General features: G+C 47.3%; 1 protein-coding gene across 1 annotated transcript in view; it reads right to left on the bottom strand.

Moving 5' to 3' along the window:
- The window catches only part of COL9A3 (collagen type IX alpha 3 chain), a 36,088-nt gene that overhangs the window by 2,693 nt on the left and 18,052 nt on the right, over nt 1–15,343 (bottom strand). The window contains exons 15-30 of the mRNA XM_058036228.1: nt 14,989–15,042; nt 14,012–14,065; nt 13,581–13,634; nt 13,246–13,299; nt 12,663–12,716; nt 11,541–11,585; nt 10,713–10,766; nt 10,293–10,346; nt 7,603–7,656; nt 6,753–6,824; nt 3,457–3,492; nt 2,146–2,190; nt 1,896–1,928; nt 1,389–1,535; nt 975–1,029; nt 17–199 (exon numbers count right to left, since the gene is read on the bottom strand). Coding sequence (XP_057892211.1) covers nt 17–199; nt 975–1,029; nt 1,389–1,535; nt 1,896–1,928; nt 2,146–2,190; nt 3,457–3,492; nt 6,753–6,824; nt 7,603–7,656; nt 10,293–10,346; nt 10,713–10,766; nt 11,541–11,585; nt 12,663–12,716; nt 13,246–13,299; nt 13,581–13,634; nt 14,012–14,065; nt 14,989–15,042 — 1,048 coding nt within the window. The remainder of the gene's footprint in view (nt 1–16; nt 200–974; nt 1,030–1,388; nt 1,536–1,895; nt 1,929–2,145; nt 2,191–3,456; nt 3,493–6,752; nt 6,825–7,602; nt 7,657–10,292; nt 10,347–10,712; nt 10,767–11,540; nt 11,586–12,662; nt 12,717–13,245; nt 13,300–13,580; nt 13,635–14,011; nt 14,066–14,988; nt 15,043–15,343) is intronic.

Below are 15,343 nucleotides of genomic sequence, written 5' to 3'. Positions count from 1 at the left end.
TTCACTTTTGACTTGCCTCTGGGTCCAGGGTCGCCAAGCTCTCCTGTTGGCCCTCGGTAGCCGGGGGGCCCACGGGGCCCAGGGTGCCCCACGCTGCCCGCGCTGCCAGGGGGGCCCGGGGGCCCGGCTGGGCCCGGCCGTCCCGTCATCCCAGGAGCCAGGGGCTTCCTCAGGTTAGCAGCCAGCAGTGCAATTTGCTCTGAAAAAAACAACCAAACTCTGCATCTGCAACATTTGCACCTTTCCTTAGGCAGAACTCCCTGCCACTGCTCCTGGCAGGAGGGAACAGTGGGTCTGGCCCTTCCTGCTTACCTGTGGCTTTTTGGGGTTTTTTACATCTCCACGGATGGAGATATTAAGAGTATCAGAGTAATCTAATATATGGATTTTAATATTAGAGGATTCTAATATATGGAATATTATTTTAGTATTAGAGGATTCTAATATATGGAGTATTCTATTATATGGAGATTAGAGTATTCTAACAAATGACACTTAAATAATTTCCTGAAACAAACTTTAACCTCATCCCAAACAGGGGATGTAAGCTCCAAATGCAAAACACTTTGGATGTAAGCTCCAAATGCAAAACAGTCACTTTGAATAAAGAAGGACACTCCCTGGGGACCTGCTCCAAGGAAATGAGGGGCACTGAGGAGAGGGGAGCTCAGAATGACACAGGTTAGGGCAGGAGGTCTCACACAACACTCGTGCCAAAGCTGCTTTCAGTGCATTTTGACCATTGCCATGATGAATCATTTAAAAATACTAATTTTAGAACACCAAAAGACATCCCCAACAAAGTGACCTCCTGAATACAACAAGATGACCTCCTGAATAATTTCATTACACTAAAGGTCAATGTATTTTTTTTTTCATATGAAGACAGAAAATTAACAAACCTCAGAAGCCATTTTATGTTCAGGATCCACTGATCTGGTAATTAAAGTCAGTTTTCCCTCAGTAATACTCACCATTTATCATTTCCCCACAGAGTTCTCTGATATGTTGTTCACTGGCCTCTTTGCCCTGCAGTTAACACAAGAATTTGTCTTTGTAGGAGCCTCCTTATCAATAACCAGCCCTGGCAGAAGCTGCAGGACACAAAACAAATTTCCAGGAGCTTGGGAAGCAGCACAAGGTCCTGCATGAAGAGCAGGGGGTTCTTCTCCCTCCTCAAAAGGTGACAGCTTCCCTTCTTCCTCTGCTGTTCAAATGGCAGCAATTAATTTTAATGTTAGGCCAGATATTTAATCTGGGGTTTATTTAGCCTTATTTTTGCCTGCTAAAATGCAGGACCTTATTTTTTGGATAGCATTCAAAACCCCACAATCCATTTTTTCACTTCCCAGGCTCCCTGACTGTGCTCAGAAGCAGCAGGTACTCACAGGAGGTCCAGGTTTGCCTGTGATGCCAGGGACACCCCTCTCCCCCTGGTGACCCATGGGTCCTGGATGTCCTGGGATCCCTGGTGCTCCAGCTGTCCCATTCGGTCCTTGGACACCTTTTGGACCAAGTTCTCCTCTTTTTCCTGGCTGCAGTGAGAAATAAAAAAGACCAAAACCACTTAAAATGGAAGTCATCTCCTGGGGGTTTGTTAAAACTTTCTTGAGGTTTCCTGGATGGATATGGAGGATCAGATCCATTTCTTACATCCTAAGGGTGTTTCTGCATATATAGGTCATGATAAGAGCAGTCCTTGCTGCAGCAAAATTGTCAAACAGATTTCAATATTTTGAATGCCAGAAATCACCATTTTTCTCATAGATTTTAGAGCATGATGGTGAGGAAAGCCTGCTTCTAGGTAATGACACCAGACAGAGTTTATAGTTAAGCAATGGTCATGCTTACTCCTAAATCCTTCAGGGCATGAGCCCCCAGTGTCTGACACTTACCTCTCCTTTTTGGCCAGGAGGTCCAAAGGGACCCTGTCAGAAAGAAAAGGGAAATAAGAAAGTGATTCATTCAGAAAATGCACATCTAAACCCCAATCCGTGATGTGTGCAAGGCTTGGGTTGCCCTCTTTTCGCAGCAGGGCTGGAGATCTTGGTTAATTCTGACTGACCACAGTGATCCATGGCTTTCTGCACCCATCTGTTATGTGAGGAGTCAACTGTACTGAATTTAAGGACAAAGGACACCTACCAGCTCTCCTTTGTCACCTGGGAGGCCATCTGCTCCAGCAATGCCCTGAGAGAGAGAGCAGAGTTAACAGAGCACCTACTGCTGACAGCAAGGACCTGGATTGATCCCCTGGGATACCCTGGGGGAGATGGGGGCTCCCAGCTCCAGCAAGGAGAAATTCTCTCTTCCCAAAGCTGGGCTCCACAGCAGCTGCTCCCCTGCTGGTGAGGGCACATGGGCACAGGGCAGCTGGCACCAAGACTGGGTGCCCTTTGCCACAATCTGGCACCTGGATAAAAGGCTGGATTCATATGGATGAGAACCATGAAAGATCCACATACTGGCACTGGTATTCCTCAAGCAGGGAACCTAAATTTCAGCTCCCCTGCTCTGGCTCACAGAAATCAGGGCTTGCTGCCACAGGCAAATATTGAGTGTCCTGTTCTCATGGCCTCCTGAGCAGGGTCCCAGCTTCATCCCACCCTCAAACTGCATGATCTCTTGGTGAGGAATATCCCTCTGCTCTCCTGGGACAGGAATGCAAGGGTGGCAAAGCTCTGTGACATCCCTGTCCCAGTCCTTTGCTGCTCAGCTCCACCAGCAGCAGCCTGAGCAATCTGTGTGCTTGGGGTGACACAAATCCCTGCAATCCCTGCCCAGGGCAGAGCTGGCTCAGCACAGAGCTCTGCTATTAGAGCAGATCATGAACATTGTTATGGTGACTCCATGGCTTTCCAGGGGAAGTTTTCCAAGACAAACAGAGATCAGGTTGGTTTTTCCCCTCAGCAACAAAACACAGAGCACACTGACGCTGGGAAACCAAACCAGCAAAGCTTGCTAGGAAAGCTCCACTTACTGCAAGAACACAGCCATGCATTAATAAAAACCATATATTTGATGAAACCTGGCCCAAAAGCTCATTGCTGATATTAAACCAAGCATGGATCTTGAGCAGCAAAAAGTAAAAGATTAAACTAGTTCATTAGTGTGCCAGGCTTTGAGGTTAGGGTGAAACATCCTTCATCAGGCACAGGAAAAGCTGCACTCCTAAACTTAACTTTGGATTTGATGTGAGGAGCTCCTGCACAGATCCTTGTGGCTACAAAACACCCACTGAGGGCCTGGTGTTTGTACCACAGCATTTCCATGAGTCCCCCACCAGAACAGACAACATCTGTGCCAATGCAGGGAAAATGGGACCAGAGAGGGGTTTGGCTTCTGCTGCAGAATATTTTCATTTGTGGAAGAAAAAGCCATTTGTGCTGTCAAAGGCTGTCCCTGGAATTTGGTTTAAATGCCTCTGCTGACAAAGGCATAAAAGTTATCACTTACCTGGTTCCCCTTGGGACCAGGAGCACCGAGAGGACCCTGAAAATAAATAAATAAGAGAAAGAAGCAAATGAGCTCCAACTGTGACTTTGCTATGAATTCCTGGTGTGGTCAGACACTCTCAGCAAGGGGCAGAGTCTCCCAGCTGCCAAAGTAAGAGGGTACAAATCTCATTCACACTTCCTGGAAATAAGAAGGGATTTAAGCCCCCCTGCTTGCTCTGTGACATGCTCCACATCCCTGGTTTGTGTTGTGGGGTAATTTCTCAGCCTGTGATGTGAGAGGAGCTTGGATTTACTTGTGGTATAAAACAGACAAGAATATTTTCATCCCACAAGGGCAAAAAGCCAAGATGCTTTTTCACGGCCTTATTAGATTGTCAGTTTTCCTAGGATTTAGAATTAGGTGCTCCTGATTTAAAGATTAATGGAACAACATGGCCACAGGAATAAAATACATTTAGATGATGAACCGATAATCACCTCAGGAGTAATCCAGGCAATTTGGAAAATCCTTTCATCTTTATCTACCTGACATTCACATTTTCAGCCCTATTTGAGACATTTCTGCTCCAGAGAGCAGAGCAAATGGGAGTTCAGGAGAACCCCAAATTTTTTTCTCTACTGCAAAATCTACATGTGAAATTCAGCCATTTTACCCTTCAAGCAGGATTTTTATAGCACTCTCATCAATCTGGCATCTGCAAACTGATCTTTTTTTATTAACTAGATCTAGAGATGGCTCAGCAGAACTGAATCTTCAAGGAGAACAAACATACACAACAAGGACATTTTATTTTGTTCAATTCAAGCATTCAGTTAAAAAGAGGGGGGATTTCTATTAATGAAAAATAACTCAGAAAAACAGACAATGGAATGTAGAAATGCAAGAGTGGCTAAAACTTTATAACACCTGTTTTATGTTTGCTGAAGGCAAAAGCAATATATTCCTTTCTGAACATTTTTATCTAAATTTTATACCTCTGACTTCACAGAGTCTCAAGGCTCCATGACAGCAAAAACCACAGTTCAGTCACCAAAGACCAAGCCCTGCAAGGAACATTCCCTTAAAGACAAGCTTAGCCCAGAGGATTTTCATTCAAAACTCCAATTCAGTGCAGGAACAAGAAGTTCTGGACTGCCAGCCCCATGTCTTCACGCATTTCCTCTGATCAGCTCAACAAAACTCATCTCATGGTTTTGGCCAAGCACTCAGTGCTCCAGGAGGGAGCCCAGAGAGGCAATGCCCCAGGTGGCTGCTGGCATCCAGGATCCTCAGGAATTTCATCATAATAAAAATCCTTAGGAAAAATATTTGTCTATTGCTGCCTCAGTCAGCAACAACAGCCAAGCCCTTCCCCATCCCATATCCCACCCCAGCAGGATGGTTGATGTGTTTTATCTCAACACTATTTTATATCTTATGTCGCAGACATCTTTTTATGAAAAATCCTTTCCTTAGGATTTTTTCCTCCTGAGAAGCTGAGAGGCCTCAAGAACAAAATGTAAACATTGATTATCTGCTGCTGGGGAATGCAACAGGTGCATCTGTGATTGGTCTCGTGTGGTTGTTTGTAATTAATGGCCAATCACAGTCAGCTGGCATGGACAGAGAGTCTGGGACAGCTGCCTTTGTTATTCATTCTTTTCTATTCTTAGCTAGCCTTCCGATGAGAAGTTTTTCTTCTATTCTTTTAGTATAGTTTTAATGTAATATATATCATAAAACAATAAATCAAGCCTTCTGAAACATGGAGGCAGATCCTCATCTCTTCCCTCATCCTAAGCCCCCTGTGAGCACCGTCACAATCTTCCAGTCAAATGCACCAAACCACTGGTGTTTTTCATGCCAGCAAGCACACTGACTGAAATGCTGGTTTACATGCCTGAGCAGTCAGTCCAAGGACTGTGTAAAAGCCTGTCAGTACTCAGCCAGCTCAGGCATGAGGGGATTTCTCTTTTTCCACAGAAAGGTCTCCATTGATTTCAGGAGAGTGTGATGAGCTGGCCGCAGCTGGGACAGGGTGATTGCATGGATGCTGTGTGTGCAGCTCTCCCCTTTATCCTGACCCAGGGCAGATCTCTGGGTGCTTTCTGGGTCCCCAGCAGCACAGGCTGTTTGTTCAGGCTGTAAAAACACAGCCTGAGGGTTTAGGGTGAGCCCAGCACCACTAAACCACCAAGGGCCTCATCCACACCTTGTTTGAATCCTCCAGGGATGGGGACTCCCCCACTTCCATGGGCAGCCTGTCCCAATGCTCTACAACCCTTTCTGGGAAAAAAAATTCCTAATATCTAATCTAAACCTTCCCTGCTGCAGCTTGAGGCCGTTTCCTCTCATTCTGAGCAACCAACAATCCCATCTCAGAGTAACTGCACTGAACTTCAGAGGCAGAAATAAAACCTGGATTATTTTTTACTGCTTTAAGCACAAAGTTTTCCCTCCCTCTTCTTGGATCTTCATGCAGGGGCCTCTTCCCCTCTGAATTTGTACATTTTTCACCACAGCAAAGCCCTGAATGCAGCCAGGAGCCCCAGAGCTCCACAATAACGCTCCTGTTTCACACTTCCAGCCCACAGCCACTCCAAAAGGCTTTTTTCAACCTGCCTGGAGCCAGCACAGAAGGGCCATTGTGGAACCCCTGTGGTGCTGCTGCAGTTGCTTACACAGAAAGCAACTTAAAGCTTCTTTAAAAAAAAAAAACAAACTTTCACCTTAAAGCTGGGGAGGAGGGAGCTGGTGAACACATGGTTCCTGTTCTCCGGCAAACTCCCAAAAAATGCTGTTCGCTTTGCCCTGATGGCTTCTTTCAAATTGAGAATGAACTAATTTAAATAAAAAGTCACATTTATTGTGAGGTGGGATGCCCATGTGTTTTGATGTTCAGAAAGAAAAGTCACTGATAAAACTGGAATAAAAAAAAAAAATCCAGAGAGTCTAATCAAGCATCTCAGTAACAAAAATTCATGAATCAGGTCTGTTGTGCTCTTGGGGAGCAAGGCTTTAGTGGAACCAGTGTGAGGAACAGGTGAAACTCCAGAACATTCTATATTTTGGATAGGATAGGGCCTGGAATTTGCTTTTAAACAATTCACCCTGTCTGAAAATAGTGTGAGTTTCTGGAGAGGAACAGAAAGCAGGGGCAGAGGGGATAGGATGGATCCTGCTCCCTGCCCTGAGGCCTGACTTGGGCAGCCCCACGGACACCCTGCACACATCAGCTACACCAGGTCTGGGTGCCCACTGCCCCCTAAATGCCCATGCCAAGCAGGAATGGGTGCCAGGAGCATTGACCTTACCCTGTCTCCTGTCTCTCCACGGATCCCAGTCGGGCCTGGCAGGCCGGGCTCACCGCTGGCACCTTTGGGGCCCTGTTGGGAGAACCACAAAACCAAGCTACAGCTCACAGTGCAGAACCCTGGGAGCTCACCAGTCTCCATAACAGGTTCAGAAAGGTTATTTTGGGATGTCTCTCTCCTTTTTGCCCCCACTTGTGTTGGTTGGTAGAGCTCACTCCAGCTTCTCTCCAGGTCCAAGGTCAGGCATGTGTGAGGGGCTCCAACCTTTGCCCTGGGTCTTTCATTAATAAACCACTTAAAATTAATAAACCTTCAATATCTCATCCCACCAAGTGATGTTCCCTCAGCCAGTGCCAGTGGGGAGTGGAGGTTCCACACCCTTGGAGAAAAGAGGAAGAAATGTTGGAGACCCCAGGAGGAATTCACTGAAGAGAAACAGAGCGGAGCAGATCAAGGAGAAACTGAGGGGTCTTTACAAAGATCAAACCCAAAAAGTCCTTAAAATTCAGTTTGTTCCACCACCTGGCACAGGCTGGGACACCTTCCACCAGACCAGGCTGGCCTTGGACCCCTCCAGGGATGGGGCAGCCACAGCTGCTCCCAGGGACCAGGCTCAAAACTCAACCCCTCCCTCTGCAAACAAACACTAAATATAAATTTCTCCTGCAGACAGCTTATCTGGCCTTTTGCTCTTTCTACCACCCGTGGTAATGAAGGTGTCACGCTGTCTCTGGCAAATGGAAGGAGATTTCTTCCCTTCCCTCACTGCCATCACCCAAATGTCTGGCCAGGGGCTTGCAGAGAGCGCTGATCTGCCAAAACACCAGAATGTCCCCTCTGTGACACTGACCTGGAAGCCTCGGACACCACGGGCTCCTATGGGGCCTTGGAGGCCAAGTGGTCCCTGCAAAGAGAAAAATCAGCTTTGGTGAGTGTGGGGATACCAGTTATTGGTTTTTCTGGGTCTGCATTGAAGGCACTTGAGATGGTAGTTCATGTTCACACTCAGGTGTTTATTATTTCTTATCAGTAAAACAGTCTCACTGCTGTGAGTTCTGCAGCTTTTCGTTAGAGGGCACAAAATGGCCAACAGTCTCTTGTTACAAGGTCTTTTAAGACTCAGCTATCCAATTAAGAACTGACACCTGGATTATTTTCCCTTTTAACCCAATAAGTGATCCCACAGAGCTGCAATGGGGACTTTTCTGCCCAATTACAAAATGCCACCCAAACCCATGGAGAAGGAGGAAGAAGAAGCATGGAGAAGAAGCCCAGGACGACACCCTGTGCCCTCCATCTTGCTGCCATCCACAGCATACTAAAAATCCCAAAACCTAAGTTTATCACCCAGTGATATACCTACACTACTCTCTGTAATCTGTTTCACACTTTTGTGGATTCTAGATTATTCTGGAGTTTAGGAAACTTTCTCCATGAATGAGGGTCAAAGTCAGTGCTGCCCTGGGGGTCAGGGTGCCCCTGAGCAGACAGAGAAATATTTATTCCCTGTGGTGCCCTGGGTTTGCACAGGTGAGGAGAACATTTGGGGCCAGGTGAGTCAGCTGTGCCATTGAACTGGCAGAGTGGGCAGATCTGTGCTGCAGCCCCTGCAAAGTTGGTTGGGTGTTTGCTGAGCTTTGTTAATTGCATTGTTGTTAACAGAAAGGTTTATTTGGATAATCAATGCTTAAGAGCATGCCATGCTCATGAGTAGTAGAGATCAAGGACAGCAAAAAGTGGCAGCATGCCAGAGCACAGACAGCATCCATTAGAGGGATCTGCTGTCCCAATATTCTGCTTTTAATTGATTGCAAGGAACTACTGCAAAACATGTGCTACAGGCCCTTGGAAATGAAAAATGGCAATTGCATCCATTTGTTTGAGCACCTTGGTTCCAGCAATGCACAAAAAGGCAGCACTTTATGCTGCCAGGGCTTTTAAAAGCTCACCAGACAGAACATGAATGTTACCATTAGGAGTCTCTATTGCTTTCTCCTGAGAAAAAAAATCACATATCCAATAAAGATCTTGGATGAAAAAAAAAAAAAACCTAAGTAATTTAGGCATTTAAATCTCATTTTGCAAACTGTCATCTTGAAATAGATGCCTTCAGCAAGCTTCTGTCATGAGGCAGGGCTGCAGCTTTGGCTCCTTTCTGCCATCCCTGCTGGGTGGAGCATTCAGGGACACAAATAAACCCCAGACTGGCCACTGACATAAAGCAGCACCAGCCTCAAAAAGCTGAACAACTGCTCAGGTATTTTTGTGGTTACTGCTTTCCACTTTGCCTTTCGCTTGTAATTCAGTAAGGAACTTTAAAAGTTATAAATACAAAGCTTTAGGGAAGTTGAGTTAAATTGCATCAAAAATGGCTCTGCTGAGCTGCTGATGGGAGCTGGCGGGACCTGACAGGTTCTGAGAAAAAGCTAAAAAACCCAAATTATTTTGTGTCAAGAAGCCTTAACAGTGGAAAAATCCTGCACCTCTCTTGGAACAGCCCACTCTTAACAAATAAATTATGATTCTAATATAACAAATCAGAAATGAGAAGCCTAGGTTAGACATAACCATGGGTTCAGCTGCAACTGCACCCCTGTCAAAACTCTGCACCAACACAATCAGCTCAACTGCTTTTGCTTTTTGGCTGCAATAATGTGGTACCTTTTGTGAGGCCAGCCACTCTGGTGAAAAATTGCAGACATAAAAGCAAACATTATTAATACAGTTTATTTCTAAAGCTGATTTCCCTCTGCTTGGAAGTTAAAGCAGAAGCTGCTCACAAACAATAAATCATGCAGTTCAATTTCTTCCAAGTGGCACGTACCAGAAATCATATTAGACTTGCTGTAGGCTCCTGGATTTCAAAATGAGATTAAGATGGGGGAAAAAAAAAAAAAAAAAAAAAAAAGAAAAGAAAAAGAAAAAACCCAACGAAACCACTGGAAGATCAGATATAGCCCCAACAGCAGAAATAGTTGGGAGTGACAAGATGAAAAAGTACCTAAGCATTTTCAGTAATGGGATCAAAATCAGGGTTTTACCCTCCTGGTATTATTTGTTACAATCTCTGCTACTGAGCAGGGACTCCATGCAGTTATTCCCAGTTTTGTTGTATCCACGGCTTCAGGTTTTGCAGGGAATCCCTCTGCAGTGCTGCAAGGAAAGGGATGCAGCACTGGGGAGGATTTCAGGTTCATGTGCTGGTGGCCAAGTCCATTGCAGCAGTGAAGCTGTGCTTCCCTAATCCTCACTTCAGCAGGGCAGAACATTCCTGTTCCTGTGCAGTGAGGGGCTTGCTGAGTGCCCAGCCCCTCCTGCAGCTCCACAAACCCCCTGGCAGCTGCACTTTGCTCTGCCAAGGGAAATGGGAGGGATCCCTTGGCGTTTGCATGGAGCTGTCAGTGAGAACAGTACCTGACCCAGCCTGGGGAGGAATTCCTGTGCTGCCAAAACTCCCCAGAGACACCACTGAGAGAGAGTGACCCCCCATCCCAACCCTATTTTGGCACCTCTCTGGTTCTCAGCCAGCTCTGTACTTACAGTTGCTCCTCTGGGTCCTGGCAGACCTCTCTCTCCAGGGATGCCAACATCGCCCTGGCAGGGACACCAAAGGCAGCTGTGACCTTCAGGAGGCACAAACCCACCAAACCCAAACCCCCTAAACCCAAACCCACCCTCCCCAGCCCTGTGGGACACATTCCTGCATGCCAGGCTGCTCAGCCCCCATCTCCTGCCCCCCTGGCCCCTCTGCCAGCCCACTGCTGTGGGTTTTGCCCAGCACCCTGCCCAGCCAGCTCACACCACTGTGCAATGCCTGGAGTGCTCAACCCCCTGGGACTGCAGGTGCTGCATCAGTGGGAGATTTATTGATGCAAGGAAGCAGCACGTGAGCTCCCCCTCCCCAGCTGGGTTTAAAATTCACCAACAGAGCCCATGGTAAATGGGAATGTGGGCACTCACAGGGATGCCTGGCTCTCCAGAGGGACCTGCCTCTCCCATCTCGCCAGGGCTGCCCTGCAGAGCACAAAGCAAACACTCAGTGAGGGCAGCAGCACCTCAGGGAGTCATTTCTGTCCTGCCTGAAGCAGCAACAGGAGGAGGGAGTTAAAACCTGGATCAGGAAATAAAAGCAGCTTTAAACTTTTACAGATTTGAGGCAAAGCCCACAGCACCAGAGGACAGGTGAGCTGCACACTCTCTCCTGGCACCAGGGGCCAGGGGATGCCAGGGGATCCCATTCCCTCCTGCACAGCAGAGGAGATTCCTGCCCCACCTTCCTGCAGCCTGCTCTCCTCCCTGAGCATTAGCAGCAATAATGATGCAGAGGGAAAAATTCATAAAGGAGAGGGACAAAGACACCTCTCAGAGCATCTTTGTGCTGGAGTGCTTTGGTCTGCCTGAGGCTTTCTTTAATCTCACAGGTAGGTGTCAATCTAAAGCTCCATGGAAGTTTTTCTCCTGAGGTGAGGGAAAATCTGCAGAAGGCAAGATGAGATCATTCTGCTCCTGCTGGTGCTCAGCCTTTTGCTTCACAAAGACCAAACCTCCTCCTGGGACTGTGACAAAAGGATGAGGTTTTCTAAACCACTGATGACTCTCCTGTGGATCTGCTGTGTCTTTACTGAACCAGGTGCCAGCCCAGTTATTTTACCTAATTTCAGCTCTTCAGCCCCAGCAGAAATACAGAATACATCACTTTGGGGTAAGTCCTCCCAGTCCCCCAAAGCTACAAAGTCTTGCTGTGACCACTTTCCCTACCAGACCCCATCATTAGAGAGATTCACTTACTGGTTCACCCTTTGAGCCTTTAATACCTGCTCTTCCAGGCAGACCCTGAAAAAAAAAATCACATTAAAGCAATGTCAGAAGAAGTGAAGTTATTAAATTTGTTATTCTAGTCTGATTTGACACACAAGGAGCAACCTTCGCTTGAAGCAATGGAAGGTTTAGAACTTCTGCAGCTTTCACTGTGAAAATTATGATTTCAATGTCTCTCTTGCTGCCCTTGCAGCTCCATGAGCACAAATCCTTGGCATGAGAGCAAAGAGCAGGGATGTGCAAATGGACCAGCAGCAGCAACATTTTGCACTGCAGAAACCTCTCTCCAGGGGAGTTCAAAGTATTCTGCAGATGCAGGAAGAAAGGAATACTTGATCTCTTTTACATAGTTGGAAGTCTGGGGAGATGAAACATTTCGCCAATAAGCACTGGAGTAAGGCAGGGACAGAGCTCAGGGTATTAGAGATCTTGCCTCCCTCCATAAGGGATGCACATCAGTGGGATGTGAAAAAGAAAATCCCTCTCAAGTTTAGACTTCAAAGAGTCAGAGAAGCCAACAGGCAGGGAATTACTGTCTGGCACACTCCTTCCCTGTCTGCAGGGTGGGAAAAGTGCATTTCTGTGACTGTGCTCACAGGGGTCTGAGGATGAGGGAAGAGATGAGGATCTGACTCCATGTTTCAGAAGGCTTGATTTATTATTTTATGATATATATTATATTAAAACTATACTAGAAGAATAGAAGAAGGGATTTCATCAGAAGGCTAGCTAAGAATAGAAAAAGAAAGAATGATAACAAAGGCTTGTGTCTGGGACAGAGAGTCTGAGACAGCTGACTGTGATTGGCCATTAATTAGAAAGAACCAACATGGGCCAATCCCAGATGCACCTGTTGCATTCCACAGCAGCAGATAATCAATGTTTGCATTTTGTTCCTGAGGCCTCTCAGCTTCTCAGGAGGAAAAATGCTAAAGAAAGGATTTTTCATAAAAGATAGCTGTTACACATTTCCTCTTGGCCTGACTAGAGCTCCTTGTGAAACAGCCCCAGAATGACCCCGCTCTGTCCCCAGGAGGGATCTCTGCAGGCACACTGAGCCCCCAGGGGGGGCAGGTCCTGCTCCATACTCACGGGAAGTCCATTTGGCCCCTTCTCTCCAGGAGCACCCACGGGAGCTGCGTCACCCTGTGGACAGGGACAGGTTAGGAGGGATCCTCCAGCACAGGGAATGGCCTGGCACAGGCAGGGGACGCATTCCCACACAGGCATTTGTGCTTTTCTCCCTCCCTGTGTGCACAGGACCCAGAGCTGCTGTGTCCAGAGGAGTGAGCACCCACTGGACAGGAGCTCCCAGAGTTTCCCTGGCATCACATTCAATGTTCCTGCAGGAGCTCTGCTCAGGGACCAGGCAACCAGCCCCTGACAGCACCTTGTCTCCAGGCTATTGAAATCAGCTCTGAAAAGGCATCTCTGAGGGCCTGGAGTCAGCCAGCAGGAACCACTGAACCCAGGGGCACAGCTGAGTTTTCATCATTTGTGCTCCTTCCTTCTTTAGGGAGTTCCCTCAGGATTAAGTAACAGGAGAATTTCGCTCTCCTTCACTAGTGACAATACCAGAAAACTTTTTAGAAGGAAATGCTTTCCAGCCAAGCTTCCTGAGGGGAACTGCAGTCTGAGGAACCGTCCCTGCAGTGTGAAGCAGGACTTTACAAACCTTCTCACCATCGAGTCCAGGAGCTCCATCCCGCCCGTCCTTGCCAGGCATCCCCTGCAATCATGGACAGCACAGGTTTGGGTCAGAGGAGGCTCTGTGGTTTGCAAAACTCACATCAAAGAAGATTTTGGCAACGAGTCCAGCTCCAGTTGTGCTGGGAGATTTTCATTAGCAGCAGTACAGCTGTGGCTTAGCCCAGCTGGGCTTGCACAGAGACCACAGAGCAGAGTTTGACAGCAGGAATGGCAAGGAGCAGATTTTTGCCTGTTCTGTTTGATCTCCTCATCTGTAGGCAAGACCAACAGCAAGACCTGCATCCTGCTTAACTCACTTACAGGTTCTCCTATGAGCCCACGAGCCCCTGGGTTTCCTTTTGGTCCAGGTTTACCCTAGAAAATAACAATTAATCCTGAATGAATTAACCTGAAGAACAGTCAACAAAGACAACACTCAAATTCTGTAGGGACATTCCATTCCATTTCAGCTGGGTCCTCTCTGTCCAGATAAATTTGGAGGTTTGGGACACAGCAGGAAACCAGCCCAGTGCTGGATATAACACCTGGGAAGATCCTTGATCATTTCAAGGGATGGAAATGTCAGATCTGCTCCCTGTGCTCCAGGCTGTAGCAGCACTTGGACACCTTAGAGTCAAACATCTCATTTCTGAGATGGTGCTTCCATCCCTTTCAAGCAAATGAAGGGAGCACAAGCCATAATAAACCTGTGGAACAGTCTCTGGACTGGAGCAAAGGGGGTTTGCACTTACAGTGTCACCTTTGGGCCCCCGGAACCCCTGAGGTCCTTTGCTCCCTTGGTCTCCCTGTGACAGAGGAGGAAAAGCCATTAAGCATCTTCATCACACAGAGGCAGAGATTGCTGCTTTGGGGTGAAATGAGGAGGTTTTTGTGCTGTTTGCTTTGGTTTTTGTGCTGTTTGCTTTGGTTTTTGTGCTGTTTGCTGGTGTCAGCAGAGGTGTGAGCACACACAGTGCCCTGAGAGCTGGGCTGCCCTTTCTCAGTGTCTCCCCAGTTCCTGACACCCCAATTCCTGACACCCCTTCTGCAGCAGGGACCTTGCCAACAACCCCTCAGGGCAGGGACCATCTTCCCCTTCATTTAATGAAGCAATTTCTTTAAGCAGAAACAGAGTGGGAGAAAAGCTTTAATATTTACTGCCTAGATCCTGCTGGCTGTAATGAAAAAAGGTTTGTGAGAAAGCACCTCATTTTGTTTTAGTTTGCAGGAATTTCTTCTATAATTGCAAGGCTAGGGAGGGGTCCCCAGAGGGTGTTGCTGCAGAAGGATGGGGATTGCATCTTCAACACACAGTTATTCCTGCTTGGAGAAAAAAATCCTTGAGAGCACCTGGGAACAGAGCAGGCTCAAGGGATGTCAGCTCACAAAAGGGTTGATTTTTCCTCCAAAATTAATGGATATTCCCTTCTCCAGGGCTTGCCCACAACTACTGGTGCTCAAGGAAGGGCAGTGAAGCACAGAGAGCAATGGAAATGTGGTGAATTTATTCTGGTGTGGGACATGGCAAAGGGAGACTGGGTGAGGTGAGGTCTGGGTCGGGTAAAATAACACTGCTCTGAGTGGAGGGAAAGGGAAAAGGGAATAATCTGCTGGAGGTGGGCAGCACAGCTCTGCTCACTGGCAGCAGAGCTCAGGAAGGAGGGATAAACCAGGCTGTGGAGGGCAGGGCCACAGAGAGCCTGGGATGCATATCCAGTGGGATACATACAGCTCTGCCTGGAGGTCCTGGGATGCCAGGTGGGCCCCTGAATCCAATGTCACCCTGCAGAGGACAGACAGACAGACAGACAGACATCATTGTGAGCCTGGGCTTGGCAGAGGGTGAAGTAACAGAATCCCCACCTTGCACCACAACCTGAGAAAACACAAAAGCCCTGGAAAGACAGCCCTGTATCTCCTGCTGGTTTGCAGGACAGACAAATCCCACTCTGAACAAAGGGTTTCACTCTGGATCTCCTCACCTTTGTGCCTCTGATACTGACAGCATTCATGGCCTTGCTATCTTGATAACACTCTTGATCCTAAATAAATGCATGACTTCATCCAATTCAAACCCATTCAGC

The sequence above is a fragment of the Melospiza georgiana genome, chromosome 17 (genome assembly GCF_028018845.1).
Source record: "Melospiza georgiana isolate bMelGeo1 chromosome 17, bMelGeo1.pri, whole genome shotgun sequence".
Lineage (NCBI taxonomy): Eukaryota > Metazoa > Chordata > Aves > Passeriformes > Passerellidae > Melospiza > Melospiza georgiana.
Note: the sequence above shows the minus strand (reverse complement) of the source record. Positions and strands in the feature narration are given on the sequence as shown.